Below are 15,238 nucleotides of genomic sequence, written 5' to 3'. Positions count from 1 at the left end.
GGGCCTCCCACCTGCCACCTACGGGTCTCCCACCTCTGCCCAGCAGGAGCCTTGAGCGCTCCCCATTCCCATGCTTGCTCCATCCCTCGCTCACGTAACCCCTGCTGTCCTCCCTGCAGCCCATGACAGACCTGGACACAAAGATCCAAGAAAAGGCCATGAAGGTGGACATGGACATCTGCCGCCGAATCGATATCACGGCCAAGCTGTGCGATGTCGCACAGCAGCGGAACTCGGAAGACGTGTCCAAGATCTTCCAGGTGACTAGGGCCACCCTGCTCACCAGCCACCACTCCCACCTGCCACTGCCACCCTCCCAGAGAGCCCTGGCCTCAACCCCGCCTGGCTAGCCCCTATTTCCCTCACATCCCACCCACTCGCTTCCCCTCCCTCCAGAGCTAGCATGTACCCGACCCTCCAGCCCCATCAGGAGAACATAGAATCAGGGACGCGTGGACTCATAGGCTCCTCCCACTCCATCATCAAGGCTGATTGCTTCATCCAATGGCTGAGGAGACCACTCCCTCCGGGGGCGGGTGGGGGAAGTGATGTAACAGGCTCAAGGAAGGAAATGGCAGAGCTGGGACTAGAACTCAGGTCTCCTGACCCTTCAGGGCGTTGTCTACCAGCCCACGCCAGCCCCGCTTCCTGCCTCTTCCTCTGGCTGTCAGACTGGGCGCTGTTGCCACGGTTGAGGAGGCCTGGCCAGGCTGTGGGACCACTGGGTGAACTGGCCTGAGCCCTAGCAGATGAGTCTCCGCATTCCGAGGAGGAGCAGTTGGCCTCTATTTTTCATTCCCACTGGAGAGGCTCTCAGGCTCCCCCCCTCCCCGCCCCCCTCAACAAACAACTGTGTGTTCTGAGAGAAGGCAATGGGTTCACTGGCAGCTGTCCTCCAGGGAGGGTTTGGGGGCTAGTCCAGCTGCCTGAAGGGCACACGTCGTTCTCCGAAGCCTGCTTCTTGAGTCTGGTTTGTGGTTTGGCTTTTGCTTGAGCCCAGGGCAGTACGGTGTATTGTTGCTGTAAGTGTGTGACTTTGGATGTGTAGTGGGGTGAGATCTGGGCTTCCCTGGGCTCTCTGTCCACATCCGGGCCTTCTCACTGCCCCTCTGCTGGAAAGCAGGGGAGACCATTTCCACTTTGGTTTGGTTTGGTTTGCTCATGTCTTGTCTGCTTGGAGTGGAGGAAACTTGGTGAACCTGGGGCCGCCTGCCTGTTGCCTTTGCATGTAAGCAGGAGGGCTCCGGGAGGCATGGGGCCATGCGGGCCTCCCTGAGGGCTTCTCCGTCTCTCTGGCTGGCTCTGAGACATCCCAGGTGACTGCGTTCCAGTCTGGCCTGCTCCTCTCCCCAAATGTTGGGGCTGCTTCTCTGGTGAAGGGGTGAGCTGAGCCAGCCCATCCACTGGGCAGGGAAGGGTCCAGGGTGTCTGTGTCCTCCACCCTGCATGTCTTCCCACCTCACGCTTCCTGCTAACATTGCCTGCTTCTTAGAGGACCTGTGCATCTTTCCCAGCCGGGCCTGGCCCCAGCCACGCTCCATCTATCCCGTGGGATGCCGGCTCCCTTCCCAGCCCACTGCTACCCTCCATCCCAGCAGAGCATCCTACTTATCTTGACCTCTTCCTTTCCGGGTCAGGTGGTTCCCAAAAAGAAAGAGCGTAAGGTGACTTCGGACGATGACATCTCGGAGCAGGACGGGGAGGTGAACCGGTTCTCAGATGACGAGGTCGGTTCCATGAACATCACCGACGAGATGAAACGCATGTTTAACCAGCTGTGAGTATTCCCGCTGCCCCAGCTGGGGATTCCACCTCATTTCCTCAGATCACTAGGGCAGGGGTGACAAACTGATGGCCTGCGCTGAATGTAGCCCCCACATGTGTTTTGTCTGGCCAGCATGGTATTCTGAACAAATCTGGATGCATTTTTAACATTTATAATTTGGGGAGTTTCACATTTTCAGAAAAGGCCAAATGGTAGTGGTGGTCGTATTTATGTGGGAGTCCTGACCGAGCCTTAGACCCACTGCCCCTAATTTTCCTTGTGGTGGGATGTTGAGCTGAGCCACACACTAGGGCCACCACTGGCCAAGCACCCTCTGTAGGATGCTTTACAAACACGATTTCATTGACTCCAGACCATCAACCCAGGAGGTGGGGTTATCACTCCCCTTTTGTAGATGAGGAAACTGAGACTCAGAGAAAGGAAGCGACTTGACCAAGACCCCTCCGCTAATAGGTGGCAGAGCTGGAATTTAGAGGTAGCCTGTCTGCCTGTGTGCTCTCACTTTGAGATGCTGCCTGAGTTAGTGGCAGAGTCTGGGCTGGATGTGGTCAGTGGTAGGCTGGCACCAGCTTGTGAAAGCTGAGTGTGCACCTCTGTCCACTCCAAGTTCAGTGATGGCACATTAGTAGTTTAAAATTTGCCAGTGGGAAATTGGCAAGTGCTACCAATCAGAACCTGCTCCCTTCGCCCCCTTCCCCCCCGAGAGCTGCTTTCCCCGAAGCTCACTGTGTATCGTCGTCTGGGGCAGGGATGCTTTGTGGCTTTGGTCTGTCCAGGTCCATGTTCTCAGCCCTGATCCAGCTCTCACTCTCATCCATACAGTACTCTCAAGTGAGGTAAGGAAGGGGAGAGGTGCCCCTGAGGACTGCCTAGGGGCCTGGAGTCAAAGGACAGGGCTGGGACTGGGTCTCTGGCGTCACCTTTCCTCCTTCCCCAGTGGCCTGTCCCTGTCTGCTCTCTCTGGAGTCCCTTGAAGTTGGGCACCTGAGCTCTGAGAACTCAGTTTTTCCCCAGGACTCCACCCCCACCCCCAATTTACCCTTCCCCTGCATCAGAGTCTCAGGGCTGAGCAAAGCTTTCTGACCTGTCATGTCTCCCCCTGGGTCCTGGGTTTCCAACAACAGGGCTAGGTTTGAACTATTGGCTCGGATGGCCGGCATAAAACCTCCCAGAACCCCTCCTGAGAGGGCATGCTCCTCTTAGCAGATTCCTCTGCCATTGTACTCGTTTCAAAAGTAAGGGGCATGGGACTCTCCTTCCACTCCCTGCAAAGCTCTGGGGCTAGCTTACCATTACAGAGTCCAAAGATCACTCTCCCAACCCCTTCCGGTACAGATGGGGAAACTGAGGCTCAGAGAGGGGTGTGCAAGGAGCTGGGACACAGCCTGACTCCCGACTCTCAGTCCAGTGCTTTGTCCCCGGCCAGTTGTCGTCATGCTTAAAAGACATGACCCTCTGCCTTCTCTTCACCATCCCTTCCCTGGTCTCACTGCAGCTGAGCCCAGTAAGGAACGTTGGAACTGGGTTTGCTCCACACTTCCCTGTACTTGCCGCTCCCCTGAAACAGAACTGAGATGGGGCTGTGTTTTGGGGGGGTGCTATTTGAGGGTGACCCAGAGACTCCTAGACTCTTGATTCCTCTTTCAACATCCTGCCCCCAAATCTCACACTCTCCATCTTTTGCTGACAAGAGGGGCGTTGGAAGAGAACCCTTGGTTGGGTCTATATTTTCCAAATGTGCTCTGGGCATTCCTGAGCCTAAGGCTGGATTGTATGCCCCACAGACCCAGGCTCATTTCATTGAATTAAAGAACTCATGGTCACCGTTTTCATAAAGACACCAGGGAATCATTACGCTGCCCAGGAATGGGTGAGCTGAAAGGGACAGACCCCAAAGCAGAGTCCTGGGGCTCCACCAGCAGTGTTCCTGTGTGTACCAAACGGTTCCAATGCTGCAGAAACAGGCACCTGAAGTGTTGACAGGTCTGAACTGGATTCAGTGTCCAATTAGATTGATCAGGTGGGTGGAAAGTTGCCTAAGTTAAAAAAGTAATCTGATCACCCCTCCACACTTGCAGTTAGTTCTAGCCTAGGCCATGCTGACCCCACCCTAGGTGGGGCCTAGGCCCCTGCCGTAGACATCTCCGATAGCTATGGGCTGAGACCCAAGCCAGTTCTACTGAAGTGTTTGAATAATGCACCCGTGTCAGGCTGTTTTGTTTTGATCAAAATCGGTTGCTTGGGCTTCAGACCAAGGAGAGGGGGAAGAATTTGTTACTTTCTCTGTACTGCGGCCAGCCCTCCTCCTCAGCCCCGCCCCCTCCTCAGCCCCGCCCTCCTCCTCAGCCCCGCCCTCAAGATCTGTGGGGAAGGAGGGGGGAGGTGCCTTTTCCGAGCCGTTTTTCTGGTTCATCTTCCTGTCTTTTCTGGCTTCCCATTCCTCAGCTGGGGTTCAGATCCCAGACTCTGAAAGGAAGTGAAATCAGCAGTCGAGTTTGTGATGCCCTGCCGGTCGACCCCAGGGACTCATCTGGAGCTAGCTCAGGCTGGTGGCGCCTCCTCCTGCAGCTCTTGCCCCCGGCTCTGCTCCCTGGACTCACAGAGCCACCTACAGGCTCCGGCAGGGACTACATTTTGGCAGCAACCTGGCTCCAGGGGGCGTGCTAGTCAGCTTTTTACCAGAAATTCTTTCTTCTTGGGCCCTGCCCAGTGACACCCCCCCCCCCCAGCCTGGACCATTGTGGGAAGGTTGGGAAGATCCCGGAAGGAGTTGAGGGAGGGATTGTAGGCAGTGTGGAGAGCCCTGGGGTGGGAATCTGGAGCTTGGGACACAAATCTTCCTTTCTGGCTGACTCACCGGGTCAAGTGATTAAACTTACTGCAGACACCAACCAGCCTTCCCATCTGAATAATGAGCATGTTGCGCTGAATGATTTTTAAGGTCCCTTCCAGTTGGGATAACCGTGCATCTCCAGAAACCCCTCAGTCCCAGGCAAACCCATATGGTCCGTCACCCTATTTAAAGTTCTAGTAAATAGGGAAGCTCTAAAGTCACCCAGGCTTTTAATTCAAACCCAATTCCCAGAATGTATTGTTCTAGCCCATCTAATCCCTCTGAGCCTCAGTTTCCTCACCTGTACAATGGGAATGATAATCATGCTTGCCTCATAGGATTGTTGTGAGGATGGAATGAATTGCATTTTAGTATGTGCTTAGTGGCCAGTCTGTGCCCAGCCCATTATGGGCACTTGGTGATGTTTTGATGGCGAGGGAAAAGCTATAGGAAACGGAAAGAGCTGGCTTTCAGCTCCAGGGTCTGTTACAGCTTAGCAGTTTGATTTTGGACAAGGGAATTCTTCTTTCTGAGCTGCAATTTCCTCATCTATAAAATGGGAATAATAAAACGAACCTTTCTGAGTTGTGGAGATTATATAAATCACCTCGTGCAAATTCGGGTCTCAAGAGATAGCTGTTAAATGAATGAAAACGTTACACGATTGGACTTGGGAGGAAAATACCTTTAGTCTCCATTAAAGATAAAGCCTGGCATCGTAAAAAACATACATTTTCCAATTGTATAAAGAGTATGTAAACACATTCTACATTTTAAAAGAGTTAAACTCCAAGTATAAGGCGCATGTCCCCTTTGTCACCACCCCTGTCTTTTTGGAGGGCTGCATTGTAGGAGCATACCTGTTGGGTCAATGCCACTTTCTCTCCCCATCCCGACCCCTGGAGCCTGGCTCCTGTTCAGTCATGCTCTCCTGTGTCACCCCCATAGGCGGGAGACTTTTGACTTTGATGATGATTGTGACAGCCTGACGTGGGAAGAGAATGAAGACACACTACTGCTCTGGGAGGACTTCACCAATTGCAATCCATCCATTGACCTTCAGGGCGAGGTGAGCCCCAGGGTTGGCTTCCCCAGGCGGCAGGAGGTAGGGGTTTGGGGATACCTCCTTTCAACTGTCTCTCGTCCCTGTTCTTTTCCTGCCGCCCCCACCACCCAGTTACATTGTCCCCTTTGTTCTTTTTCCCCAGCAAGAGGAAAACTTGGGCAACCTGATCCATGAGACAGAATCCTTCTTCAAGACAAGAGACAAAGAGTACCAGGAAACGATAGGCCAGATCGAGGTGAGGGCTCGGGCTGTGCAGCCCTCCAGTGAAACTCACTGAGGTCACGTGGTTGAGATCACCAGTGGCTAAGTGGCCACGTGGGAAGGGGCTGCTAGACTGGGGCAGGCACAGACTTGGGAGTCAGGCGGCCTACTGATTCCCTGCCTGGTGCTGGGCAAGTCATAACCCCTCATAGGGCCTCAGTTTCCTGATCTGTAAAATGGGGGTGGTGATCCCTGTCTGCCCCAGAGGGTTTTTTGTTTTGTTTTGTTATTTTTTCCTTTTTATTATCAGTTTCAGGTGTACAAAACAACATAATGATTAGACATTTACACCTCTCACAAAATGATAACCCCAACAAGTCTACTACCCCTCTGACACCGTACATAGCTTTTACAGTACCATTGACTATATTCCCTATGCTGTACTTTACATCCCGTGACTGTGTGTGTGTGTATTTTTTTTTAATTATAATTGACATTCAATATTATTTTACATTAGTTTCAGGTGTAGAGCACAGTGGCTAGGCATTTATATGATTTAAGAAGCGATCCCCCATAAGTCTAGTACCCATCCGACACCATACACAGTTTTACAACATTATTGACTCTATTCCCCATCATTGTTTTGTGACTACCAATTTGTGTTTCCTAATCCCTTCACCTTTCTCACCCATCCTGTTTTTGTTTTGTTTTGTTTTTGCGTTATTCAACTGAGATGGTGATCCCAGAGTAACAAGAGCTGACATTTAAGTGCCATCAAGGGATGCTAGCACTGAGGAAACCCTTTACAAGTACACCCTCCCTAGGGAGACGTATCATTTGGTAGAGGAGAAGGGTCAGAAACATGAGAGACATGAGGGCTTTTGTAATCAGGTTCATAGAAAGGAGGGCAGAGATGCTGGGCAGGGTGGAGTTGGCAGAACTGGTGGGGTTCATCAGGGAAGGCTGCCCTAGTGGTTGCTAAGCAACGGTTCTCCTTTCACCAAAGCATTTCTAGGGGCCATGGACCAGTATGCAGAGAGCAGAGGCCGAGGCAGGGTCCTAAGGACGTGGTGTCCAGGGATGGCCTCAATGCTGCCACCACTGAGGACGTGAGGAGGGACCTGCTGAGGGTTTTACTCTGAGGATGACTTGGCCTCACCCTTAATGCATGTTGGTTCTCCGCAGCTGGAGCTGGCCACAGCCAAGAGTGACATGAACCGACACTTGCACGAGTACATGGAGATGTGCAGCATGAAGCGTGGCCTGGACGTGCAGATGGAGACCTGCCGCCGGCTCATCAAAGGCTCTGCAGACAGGTACTCGGCCCTGTCCTCCCTGGGGATTAACAGTTGGGTTCTTGTGGGGAATTTGTGGGGCTGCAACTTACAAGTCTGGCCTGTTTCATCTGGCCCGCCCATGTGTCCGTCTGTCCATCCATCCAATGAATATTAGTCACCTACCTACTACCGTGTTTCCCCAAAAATAAGACCTAGCCAGACCATCAGCTCTAATGCGTGTTTTGGAGCAAAAATTAATATAAGACCTGGTCTTATTTTAATGTAAGACTGGGTATAATATAATATAATACCCGGTCTTATATATATTAATGTTTGCTCCATATGACACATTAGAGCTGATGGTCCGACTAGGTCTTATTTTCGGGGAACACGGTATGTGCTAGCTAACTTACCTATCTAATCTCACGTAACTCCCTACCCCCACTGACTTAACAGCTGCTTATCAGAGGCCTGTGTGCGAGGTCATGGGGATACAGTGACAGCTCCTGCCCTCATGAACGTATGCCCCACTTGCTGCTGCACTGGGGAGTAGAGGAGATGGGCAGGGCACTCCTCTCCCCCATGCCTGATGGGCTCACATTTGTGCATAGGAAGCAATTCCACTTCCTTTCCCATCTTCCAACCCAGGGTCTGTCCCCAGGAGACTGATGTGCTTCAGGAGACTGACGTCCCCCTTTTATTTGCTGGGGGACACCAAAACAAAGACAGAGCCCCTGCCTTTAAGGAACATGCAGCCTCATTAGGGAGACAAACATACTAATAATAAAATGGGATAATACATGTAAAATACTTGGCACAAAACATAAATAAATGTTAATTATAATTATTTCTCTCATTATGAGTATATACCTGCAGGCGGTGATTCAGGCTGTAAGGGAGAGAGAGGCAGTTCTGTGGGAAGCTGCGTATAGGACCCTAGGCTCAGCGTGTCCTACCTTTAGGTCACGGAATCCTCCAGAACCCACTGTCATTATCTCCGTTGTTCTGATGGAGGAGCCAGTACTTAGGCAGGTTGAATAGTTTGTCCAAGGCCGCCCACCTCATCAGTGATAGAACCAGCATTTGAACCTAGTGCTATTATCTACTCTCCAGTATGGCCTCCTTTTGAGCTCTGAGTTAATTGTGGTTTACTGAGCACCAGATCTGTATTAGGTAATTGGAGGGTAAGAACCAAACTCGATCCATGGTCTCTGCTCCCAAGGGGCTTTCAGCACCCAGAGCAATTAGAGGCTGGTGCAGGGGTTCCCAAGAAGTCTCGAGAGCCACATTTGACTTGTGAGCTAAAGGGTTTCTAAGGAAAGCAGAGTAAGGGCAGGGTCTCAGGGCAGGATCTCCCTCTGAAGTTAGATCTTACAGGAGTGGAGTGGCTGCTGAGCCCTTTCCGCTCCTTGAATCCCTCTGGGGTCCTCAGGTTGCCCTCTGACCATCCCCTCCTCTCTTGCGCCTTCCAGGAATTCACCGTCCCCCAGCTCTGTGGCCAGCAGTGACTCAGGAAGTACAGATGAGACCCAGGATGAGTTTGAACGGGAGGCAGATGTGGAACCCATGGTCAGCTGATGACTGAGGCCCCCATGCCTGGTGGTCAGGCCTCTGCACCCTTCTCCCCATGGGGCCAGGAAAGCTCCTCGGAGTGGGGCTCCGTCCTCACCACACCAACTTCCTCTGCCCTCCCTTCTCTGGAGGCTCCAAGGGACCGCTGCTTCCTTCCACCCACCACCAACCAGTGCCCCTTCTCCATCCACCCACCCAAGGAATGGTGCTCTCAATTTCTATTGTTCTCCACATTACAAATGCAGACTTCTGTCCGGATGATGCAGTGTTAACTGTGCCTTTTCCCTTAAGCTGAGCCACTTTGAGCTCCAAAGAATTATTCCTAGCAGGTGTTTTTATACAAAACTCTTAAGGTGAGAGTGGGGCCCTGGGCATGGTTTAATGTGTTTTTTTCCACCCTCCCACCTGCTCCTCTGATTGGCCATGAGCTATGCCCTCACCTCCTCTGCCAGCCAATGATGACTGAGTCTGGCTTAGGGTCATACCCCTCTGCCCAGGATGGCCTGTTTGCTTCTGCAACCTTCCCAGACCTGGGTGAGGACCTCCCAGGTGTTTTTTTTCTGCTTACCTAAAAAGAAAAGGTGGAAGGGGGGAGGGAAGACAAATTTTTATTTTCTTTTTGGATCCAGTGGCAAAGCAGAGGGACAAGGCACTGTGGGGGAAGGCAGAGCCTCACTGTGTTTAAACTACTATGCAAAAAACAAAACAAACAAAAAGCAGCTTGCCTTATCTGCTGTGGAAGGTAGGCCCTCTCCCAGACTCATGGTTTTCCCTTGGAGCTGGGAGCCCAAAGCTCTTGCAGCCTCTCAGGGTGAGCACTGACTCGGGAGGGCGTCCGGTAAAGGTCAGTAAGGAGGTGGGGACCTGCAAGGCCGTTGACCACCTGACCGCTTGCTTGGGACGTCTGTGGGTTTTGGGGGAATCTTTTATTGCCCTGATGACTTGATGATTTTCCCTCTATTTCCAGCCAACTCTAAGGGGTTATAGATCTGTAATTTCTCTGTGAGAAAGTCGGAAGGGAACCAGGCCTGGTATCACCCCTTCCACAATGGAGCTGGGTTAGACCCACCTGCCGCCGTCTTCGTTCTCCACTGTGCCCCAGTCGCCCAGTGTTTGGCCACTGGCAGGCATTAGAAAGGGAAGAGGAGGGAGGCGATGAGGGCTGCTGGCAGATTGGAGGTGGTGGGAATAGGCACTCAAGTGAGAACCATCCTTGTTTTGCTCGTGGACATATGTAAGCTTCTTTCCATACTTGACTCGTTGGACTAGTTGCGTAATTAATCAAGCCAGTATCTCTCCAAGACTTGAGTGGGCCTGGGTTGAAGGGCACTCTTTAGGCCACCTGCCGAATCTCAGCTTGGAGTCAGCTGACCATGCGGGTTATTTTTTTTGTGTTTTTTTTTTCATTTTCATTCACCCACTCCTCTGGGTATGAGTGCTGATTTTTGCTTTTGTTGGTCCCGCAGCTCCCCCTGGTGGTCAAAGGAGCAAACTTGCACCCAAGGACCAGAATTCCTCTCCACTCACTGCTTGTGTCTGGAGGCAGAGGAGGGGCTCTGGCTTTGAGTAGGATGTGGCCCCCAGGGTACCAACCACCTTTAAGAGCCTTCGTTCTCTTCTGTTTCCCCCACGTCTTCTGCCGTCTTATAACCATTGTATATAATATTCATATATATGTAGAGAGAGAAAAAAAGAGTGTATGTTAGTATGTTATTTTTATTTATCAGAACGTGGTGGTCTTCATCGTGTTTTTCTTTTTGTTGTTGTTGTTGTTGGGGGGGGGGCGGACCTCCTACTGTTCCCGGTGGCATTCTGGCAGAGAGGCTTCCATTCCCAGCATCTCTTATTAGCTACACAATCCCTTGGCAGGTACCAGGAGGAACGATGGCTTCGGAGAAGAGACAGCCCCTTCCCCTCCTCCTTACTGACCATTGTTCTAAAGGTTACAGGGTTCAAACATACCTGATTGTTATTGTTATTATTGTCTTAGTTTAGTTTTATTTTAACCAAAGGTTATCAGAGCCAGTTGGGCTTGGACCTCAGCTGCTAAAAGGATTTTCCGTTTCCAGGAGGGTGGGAAGATGGCCGCCCTCAAAGGCCTCGACTGTCCAGGACTGAGGAAGGCATCGAATGGTGTGGTCAGGCAGGTAGAGTAGAAGCCAGACCCCAGTTGTCCCTCAAGGTCGTAGGAGGGTGACAGACCTACCTTTAGAGATGAGACAGTGAGGGTAACTAAGGTGATTGTGGCGATTGGGTCCAGTGTTATTATTTTTGCTTTCCCCCTTGTATACATAGGACCTTTGTCTCTGCAGACTAGAATACTCTGAATTTGTCCCAAGGGGTATGGAAATGGCAGGAGCCAGAGACAGACACTGGCTGAAAGTTTCCTTCCTGCTGGTTTTCAATGGCTGCTCTCCCCTGGGGAGCAAGGATTTGGGGCAGATGGATGGTGAGGGGTGGGGGAGCAGCAAGGGTGTGGTCAACCTGCTTCCTGGGCAGGGTCCTGGATCTTGGCCTGGCCGCCTCCCTCCCCACCAAGTTCTTTACTGAGTTAGTTGCTGGTGGGCTTTGCCTGTCCCCTTGCCACGAGCCCACAGCTTGCCAAGAAAGACCCCAATGCTCGCTGCAGCAGCCCCAGGTCCAGATGGGACACTGGCCCATCCTTTGTAAAACTGTAAATACTTAATTTGGATTTTCTATTTCTAAGCCCAGTGTCATATTGACATTGGTATTTTACATTACTCTCAGATGGGCTTCCTGTGCTGCCTTCTCTCACTCTCCTGTTTTGGGGGGTTTTATAAAAAGAGAGGATTGGGGAGGGACAGGGAGAGGTGCTTCCCTTTGGTTCCCTGGTTGTGGAATACACACACACACACACACACACACACACACACACACACACACACTCCTCTGAGGCTCTGAACAGGAAAAAAAATTATCGGCAAGTAAACTCATTTTGTTTTCTTATGGCGATGTGTCTTGCGGTCTCTGAAGGGCCCGTCCATCTCAGACTTAATTCTGTGGGTGCAGCTCCGATGACTTAGGGAGAATCAGACCCCGTGAGCTTGGGATGGCGGAGAGGGTGTGGGGTAGGGGATAATATAAGGTGTAACTTAAGCTAAATGTAATCTATTTATAAAGCAAGAGACTCTCATCTATTTTTATGAAAGGAAAAGTTTTTTAATCTAGGGTAGACAGTTGTAGTAGCCCAGCATTTTTCTGTGGACGCGATGCATGTTGCTGCTGGAGTTAATACAATCGGTACCCCTCACCCTGTCTCCCTGTTCTCACCGCCTACTCATGCACACCCTGGAGTGGCTTCACAAGAGTGTAGGCTCCACTTCACCCCATGTCCCTGTTCCCTGATCCCCTAGCTCCTGGGTCCTTGGAAGTCTTGGGGGGGGGGCACTTGTGGGAGTGGGTGGGCAGTGGTGAATTCAGAATGGAGGTGGGTGGGGGGAGGGAAAAGGGGACAAGCTCTGCTTCAGAGGGTGGGCTCTGATTAGTTACTGGAATTCTGGTCTGCCAAGCTCCATTTCCAAGTTAGCTGTGTTTGGCAATGGGACTGTCGGTCCAGGGACCACACAGCTTACTTGGGTTGTTAGGCAGCTGGAGCAGGAGTGGAAATGTCATGAAATACGCATAGCCCAGTTCTGGCTGTGCCTACTGCTTGGGCTGCCAACCTTGATATGCTCCTCCAGGGTGCTGGATGAGGGACTAGGGTGCCGGAGGCTTCCTCAGACCTGCGGCATCGACCTTGAGACTCCAAGCTCTGGTTCTAGAAGGGCAGTCCCCTAGAGTGGGGAGTCTGGAGGCAGCCAGTGGGTATAGATAAAGGCAAATTCTCTCTGAAAGGGAATTTTCCATGGGTGGAAGTTTTTCAGGCTCAGGGTGGGCTGTGTGTTAGTCTTGGGCAAAACTCGCACTATTCCTGCTGTTAAGCCCTCAAGGAAATAAGACAGAGTCACCTCCCCCCAACACTCCAAGACCCCTTTGTGGACATTTTAGCATCTACCTGATTTTTAGTCCCGTCCAGGGAGACTTTCTATCCTATAGCCCCATCCCACCCCACTGTTGCTGTTTGTCTGCCAGCTGGGTCTAGCGTCAAAGGAAAGGGGGGCTTTATACTCATTGAAAGACTACTGATCCTACCAGAAACCAACCTGTTTACTGTACTGTTGTAAATATCATGCCCTTTATATCCTGTATATTGGCTTCTTTTAAATAAAGTGAAATGTCTTAGAATTGATGGCGTTTTTGTTTTGTTTTTTAATCTCAGATAAAGTGTTGATGGGGGTGGGGGGGCAAGAGGACTGAGCACCATATAAACAGGAAAACAAATTAGCCAGTGATAAAATAGGGCAATTTCACATCACCTGTTACATTTGTGTCCCACAACAAAATCTTTAAAAGTGGATAAAGCAGGATTTATAATACACATTTTACCAAAGGGGAAGAGAGAACTAGAGGCATCACAAGCTGAGTAATTGGCATAACCTGGTTTGGAATTGAGGTGCTATTAATCACAAAACCCCCATTTCTTAAAGGGCTTCTCAGTGCCCAGGAGAGGCCAACTCCTAGGCTCTGGATTTGACATTGTCCAATGTTCCAGTTTTTTTTTTAATGGCCAAATTCAGGGAGCCATTGCCCCATATGAACTACCTCCCCTGCCCCCCCCCCCCAGGGTTTTCTTCAAGGATGAAGAGAAACAAACAGCGACCACCAATTCCAATTTGCTTTTTGCCATCTCCAAGACTCATGTTTAGTGTAGTTTCTTCTTCCCACTTCCCACTCCCCACTTTTTGTTACTATTCCCAGAAATGTCTTAAAGGGTGTGACCTTCTGGAGGAAAAGTAGTAGCATGAGATAATCAGGGCATTCTAAGGTAGGTATTATTACCCCCACTTTATAGACAGGGAAACTGAGACCCAGGGAAGTTACGTATTTTGCCAGCATCATAGAGAGGAACCACAATCAGCACTGGAACTCGCCTAACCACGTGCTTGATTCACGCTGCTGGAGGAAATATAAACAGATAAATTAGAAGACAGTGTAAGAAAAGCTATAACTTTAGGAATAGATTGGATCCCAAAGACCTAGTCACCAGGAATTCTTCAGAATCCGAGTTTTAAATAACATTCAAGCTTTCACCAAACTTCTCCAAGAGAAAACTGAAATTTTGATCCGGGGGGAAAAAAGCACTGAAGCCAATTGGTTCCGTGGCCAAAGGCTTTTAAGGAAAACCTGAGCATGTTCTGCAATCTGCAAGGAATCAGGCTGATTTATCTCGGTGCCAGGCCCGGAGGTGGAAGGTGGCTGGGTCCTGGCCCGTGGGCTGGCGGCAGGGACTACAGGCTCATCCCTGGGGCTGCAGCCTTCGGGGATGAGGCAGGGGGCTGGACGCCGTGTGGCCCTGAAGTGAACCAGAGTCTGACAGCCAAAGGCCAAGGGATGTCCACATGGTCTGGCTGTGACAGCTTGTATAGAGCATATAAAATGTATATGTTGGATTGAGGTGTGCAAAACAAGTTGTTTACAGTAGGGACAGGACTATGGCCGCACACATGTGAGACTGGTAAGAGTAAAGTGAAAGTAAACATGTTTATGTTTTTGTGTGAAACTGAGCATAACAAAATTGAGTGATAAACACGTTCACCTAAGAGGTAAACAACTCCTGGTTCTCACCTAAAAAGTAAACAAGTCCAAGGAAAAGCGGATAAAAGCAGAACTCCAGAGCAATGTCATCAGTGGTCCACTGGGCACTCCGACTAAGATCCTCTAAGACAGGGGTGTCCAAACTGCGGCCAATTGCGGCCCACAATCCATTTTTAATTGGCCCGCAGCAAATTCCAAAAATACATTTAGTTTACTTAAATAAACCAGGTGAGGCAATACGTACTTCACCTCGAGTGAGTGGCCCGGCTGTTTGTGTATTTTACCGCATATGGCCCTTAGTAAAAAATGTTGAAAAAAGTTTGGACACTCCTGCTCTAAGAGGTGCGAGCTGTGAAGTTCTTCCTTGCAATACCAGCTTCCCTCAGACCTGTCGTGGGCCCAGTCATCTCTCGGGGACCTGGGACCTTCACCACCTCAATAGACTCTGGGACTTAGTTCGTTATTAAATTCTATTCTATTCTGTATAACCTTCTGTGCTTACCAGAGCATTGGCCTCTGGAGGGACATTGGTTCCCAAATAAAGCTGCGTCACTCCCTCTATCTGAACCTGTGCGCCGGGACTTCGTTCCCCACTCGCGTGTGGAGTACCACGCAGGGACGTAGGGCCCTGCGCGGGGATTAATGTCGCCTTGACTTTCAGGAATAGACAAGCGTGGTGACTGCCTTACAGGTGCTGGCAACACAACTTCCCCACCTAGACGCACAGACCAGCTGTCCCTACGCCCCTCTACACATGGGTCCCATTCCCGCTCTCTTATTGGTTCTTTCAGGCCCTCTCCTAAGACTGCTACATGACCTCCTCTCTGATTGGGCCAGAAGCTCCCATG

The 15,238-nt window shown here is 50.8% G+C and overlaps 1 protein-coding gene across 2 annotated transcripts in view; it reads left to right on the top strand.

Annotated features, from left to right (window-relative positions):
• The window catches only part of IFFO2 (intermediate filament family orphan 2), a 48,147-nt gene extending 35,167 nt beyond the window's left edge, over nucleotides 1-12,980 (top strand). Inside the window, exons 4-9 of one of the 2 annotated variants that reach the window (XM_088790255.1) lie at nucleotides 120-260; nucleotides 1,638-1,777; nucleotides 5,568-5,688; nucleotides 5,828-5,920; nucleotides 7,072-7,202; nucleotides 8,636-12,980. In XM_088790255.1, the coding sequence (XP_088646381.1) occupies nucleotides 120-260; nucleotides 1,638-1,777; nucleotides 5,568-5,688; nucleotides 5,828-5,920; nucleotides 7,072-7,202; nucleotides 8,636-8,741 (732 nt within the window). In that variant the 3' untranslated portion in view covers nucleotides 8,742-12,980. The remainder of the gene's footprint in view (nucleotides 1-119; nucleotides 261-1,637; nucleotides 1,778-5,567; nucleotides 5,689-5,827; nucleotides 5,921-7,071; nucleotides 7,203-8,635) is intronic. The other variant, XM_088790256.1, reaches the window with a different exon arrangement.
• Nucleotides 12,981-15,238: the final 2,258 nt, after the last annotated feature.

This window comes from Rhinolophus sinicus, chromosome 14 (genome assembly GCF_057876585.1).
Source record: "Rhinolophus sinicus isolate RSI-liver-muscle chromosome 14, RSI-T2T, whole genome shotgun sequence".
NCBI classification, from domain to species: Eukaryota; Metazoa; Chordata; class Mammalia; order Chiroptera; family Rhinolophidae; genus Rhinolophus; species Rhinolophus sinicus.
The sequence above is the reverse complement of the archived record's forward strand: the minus strand, read 5'-3'. Positions and strand labels throughout refer to the sequence as shown.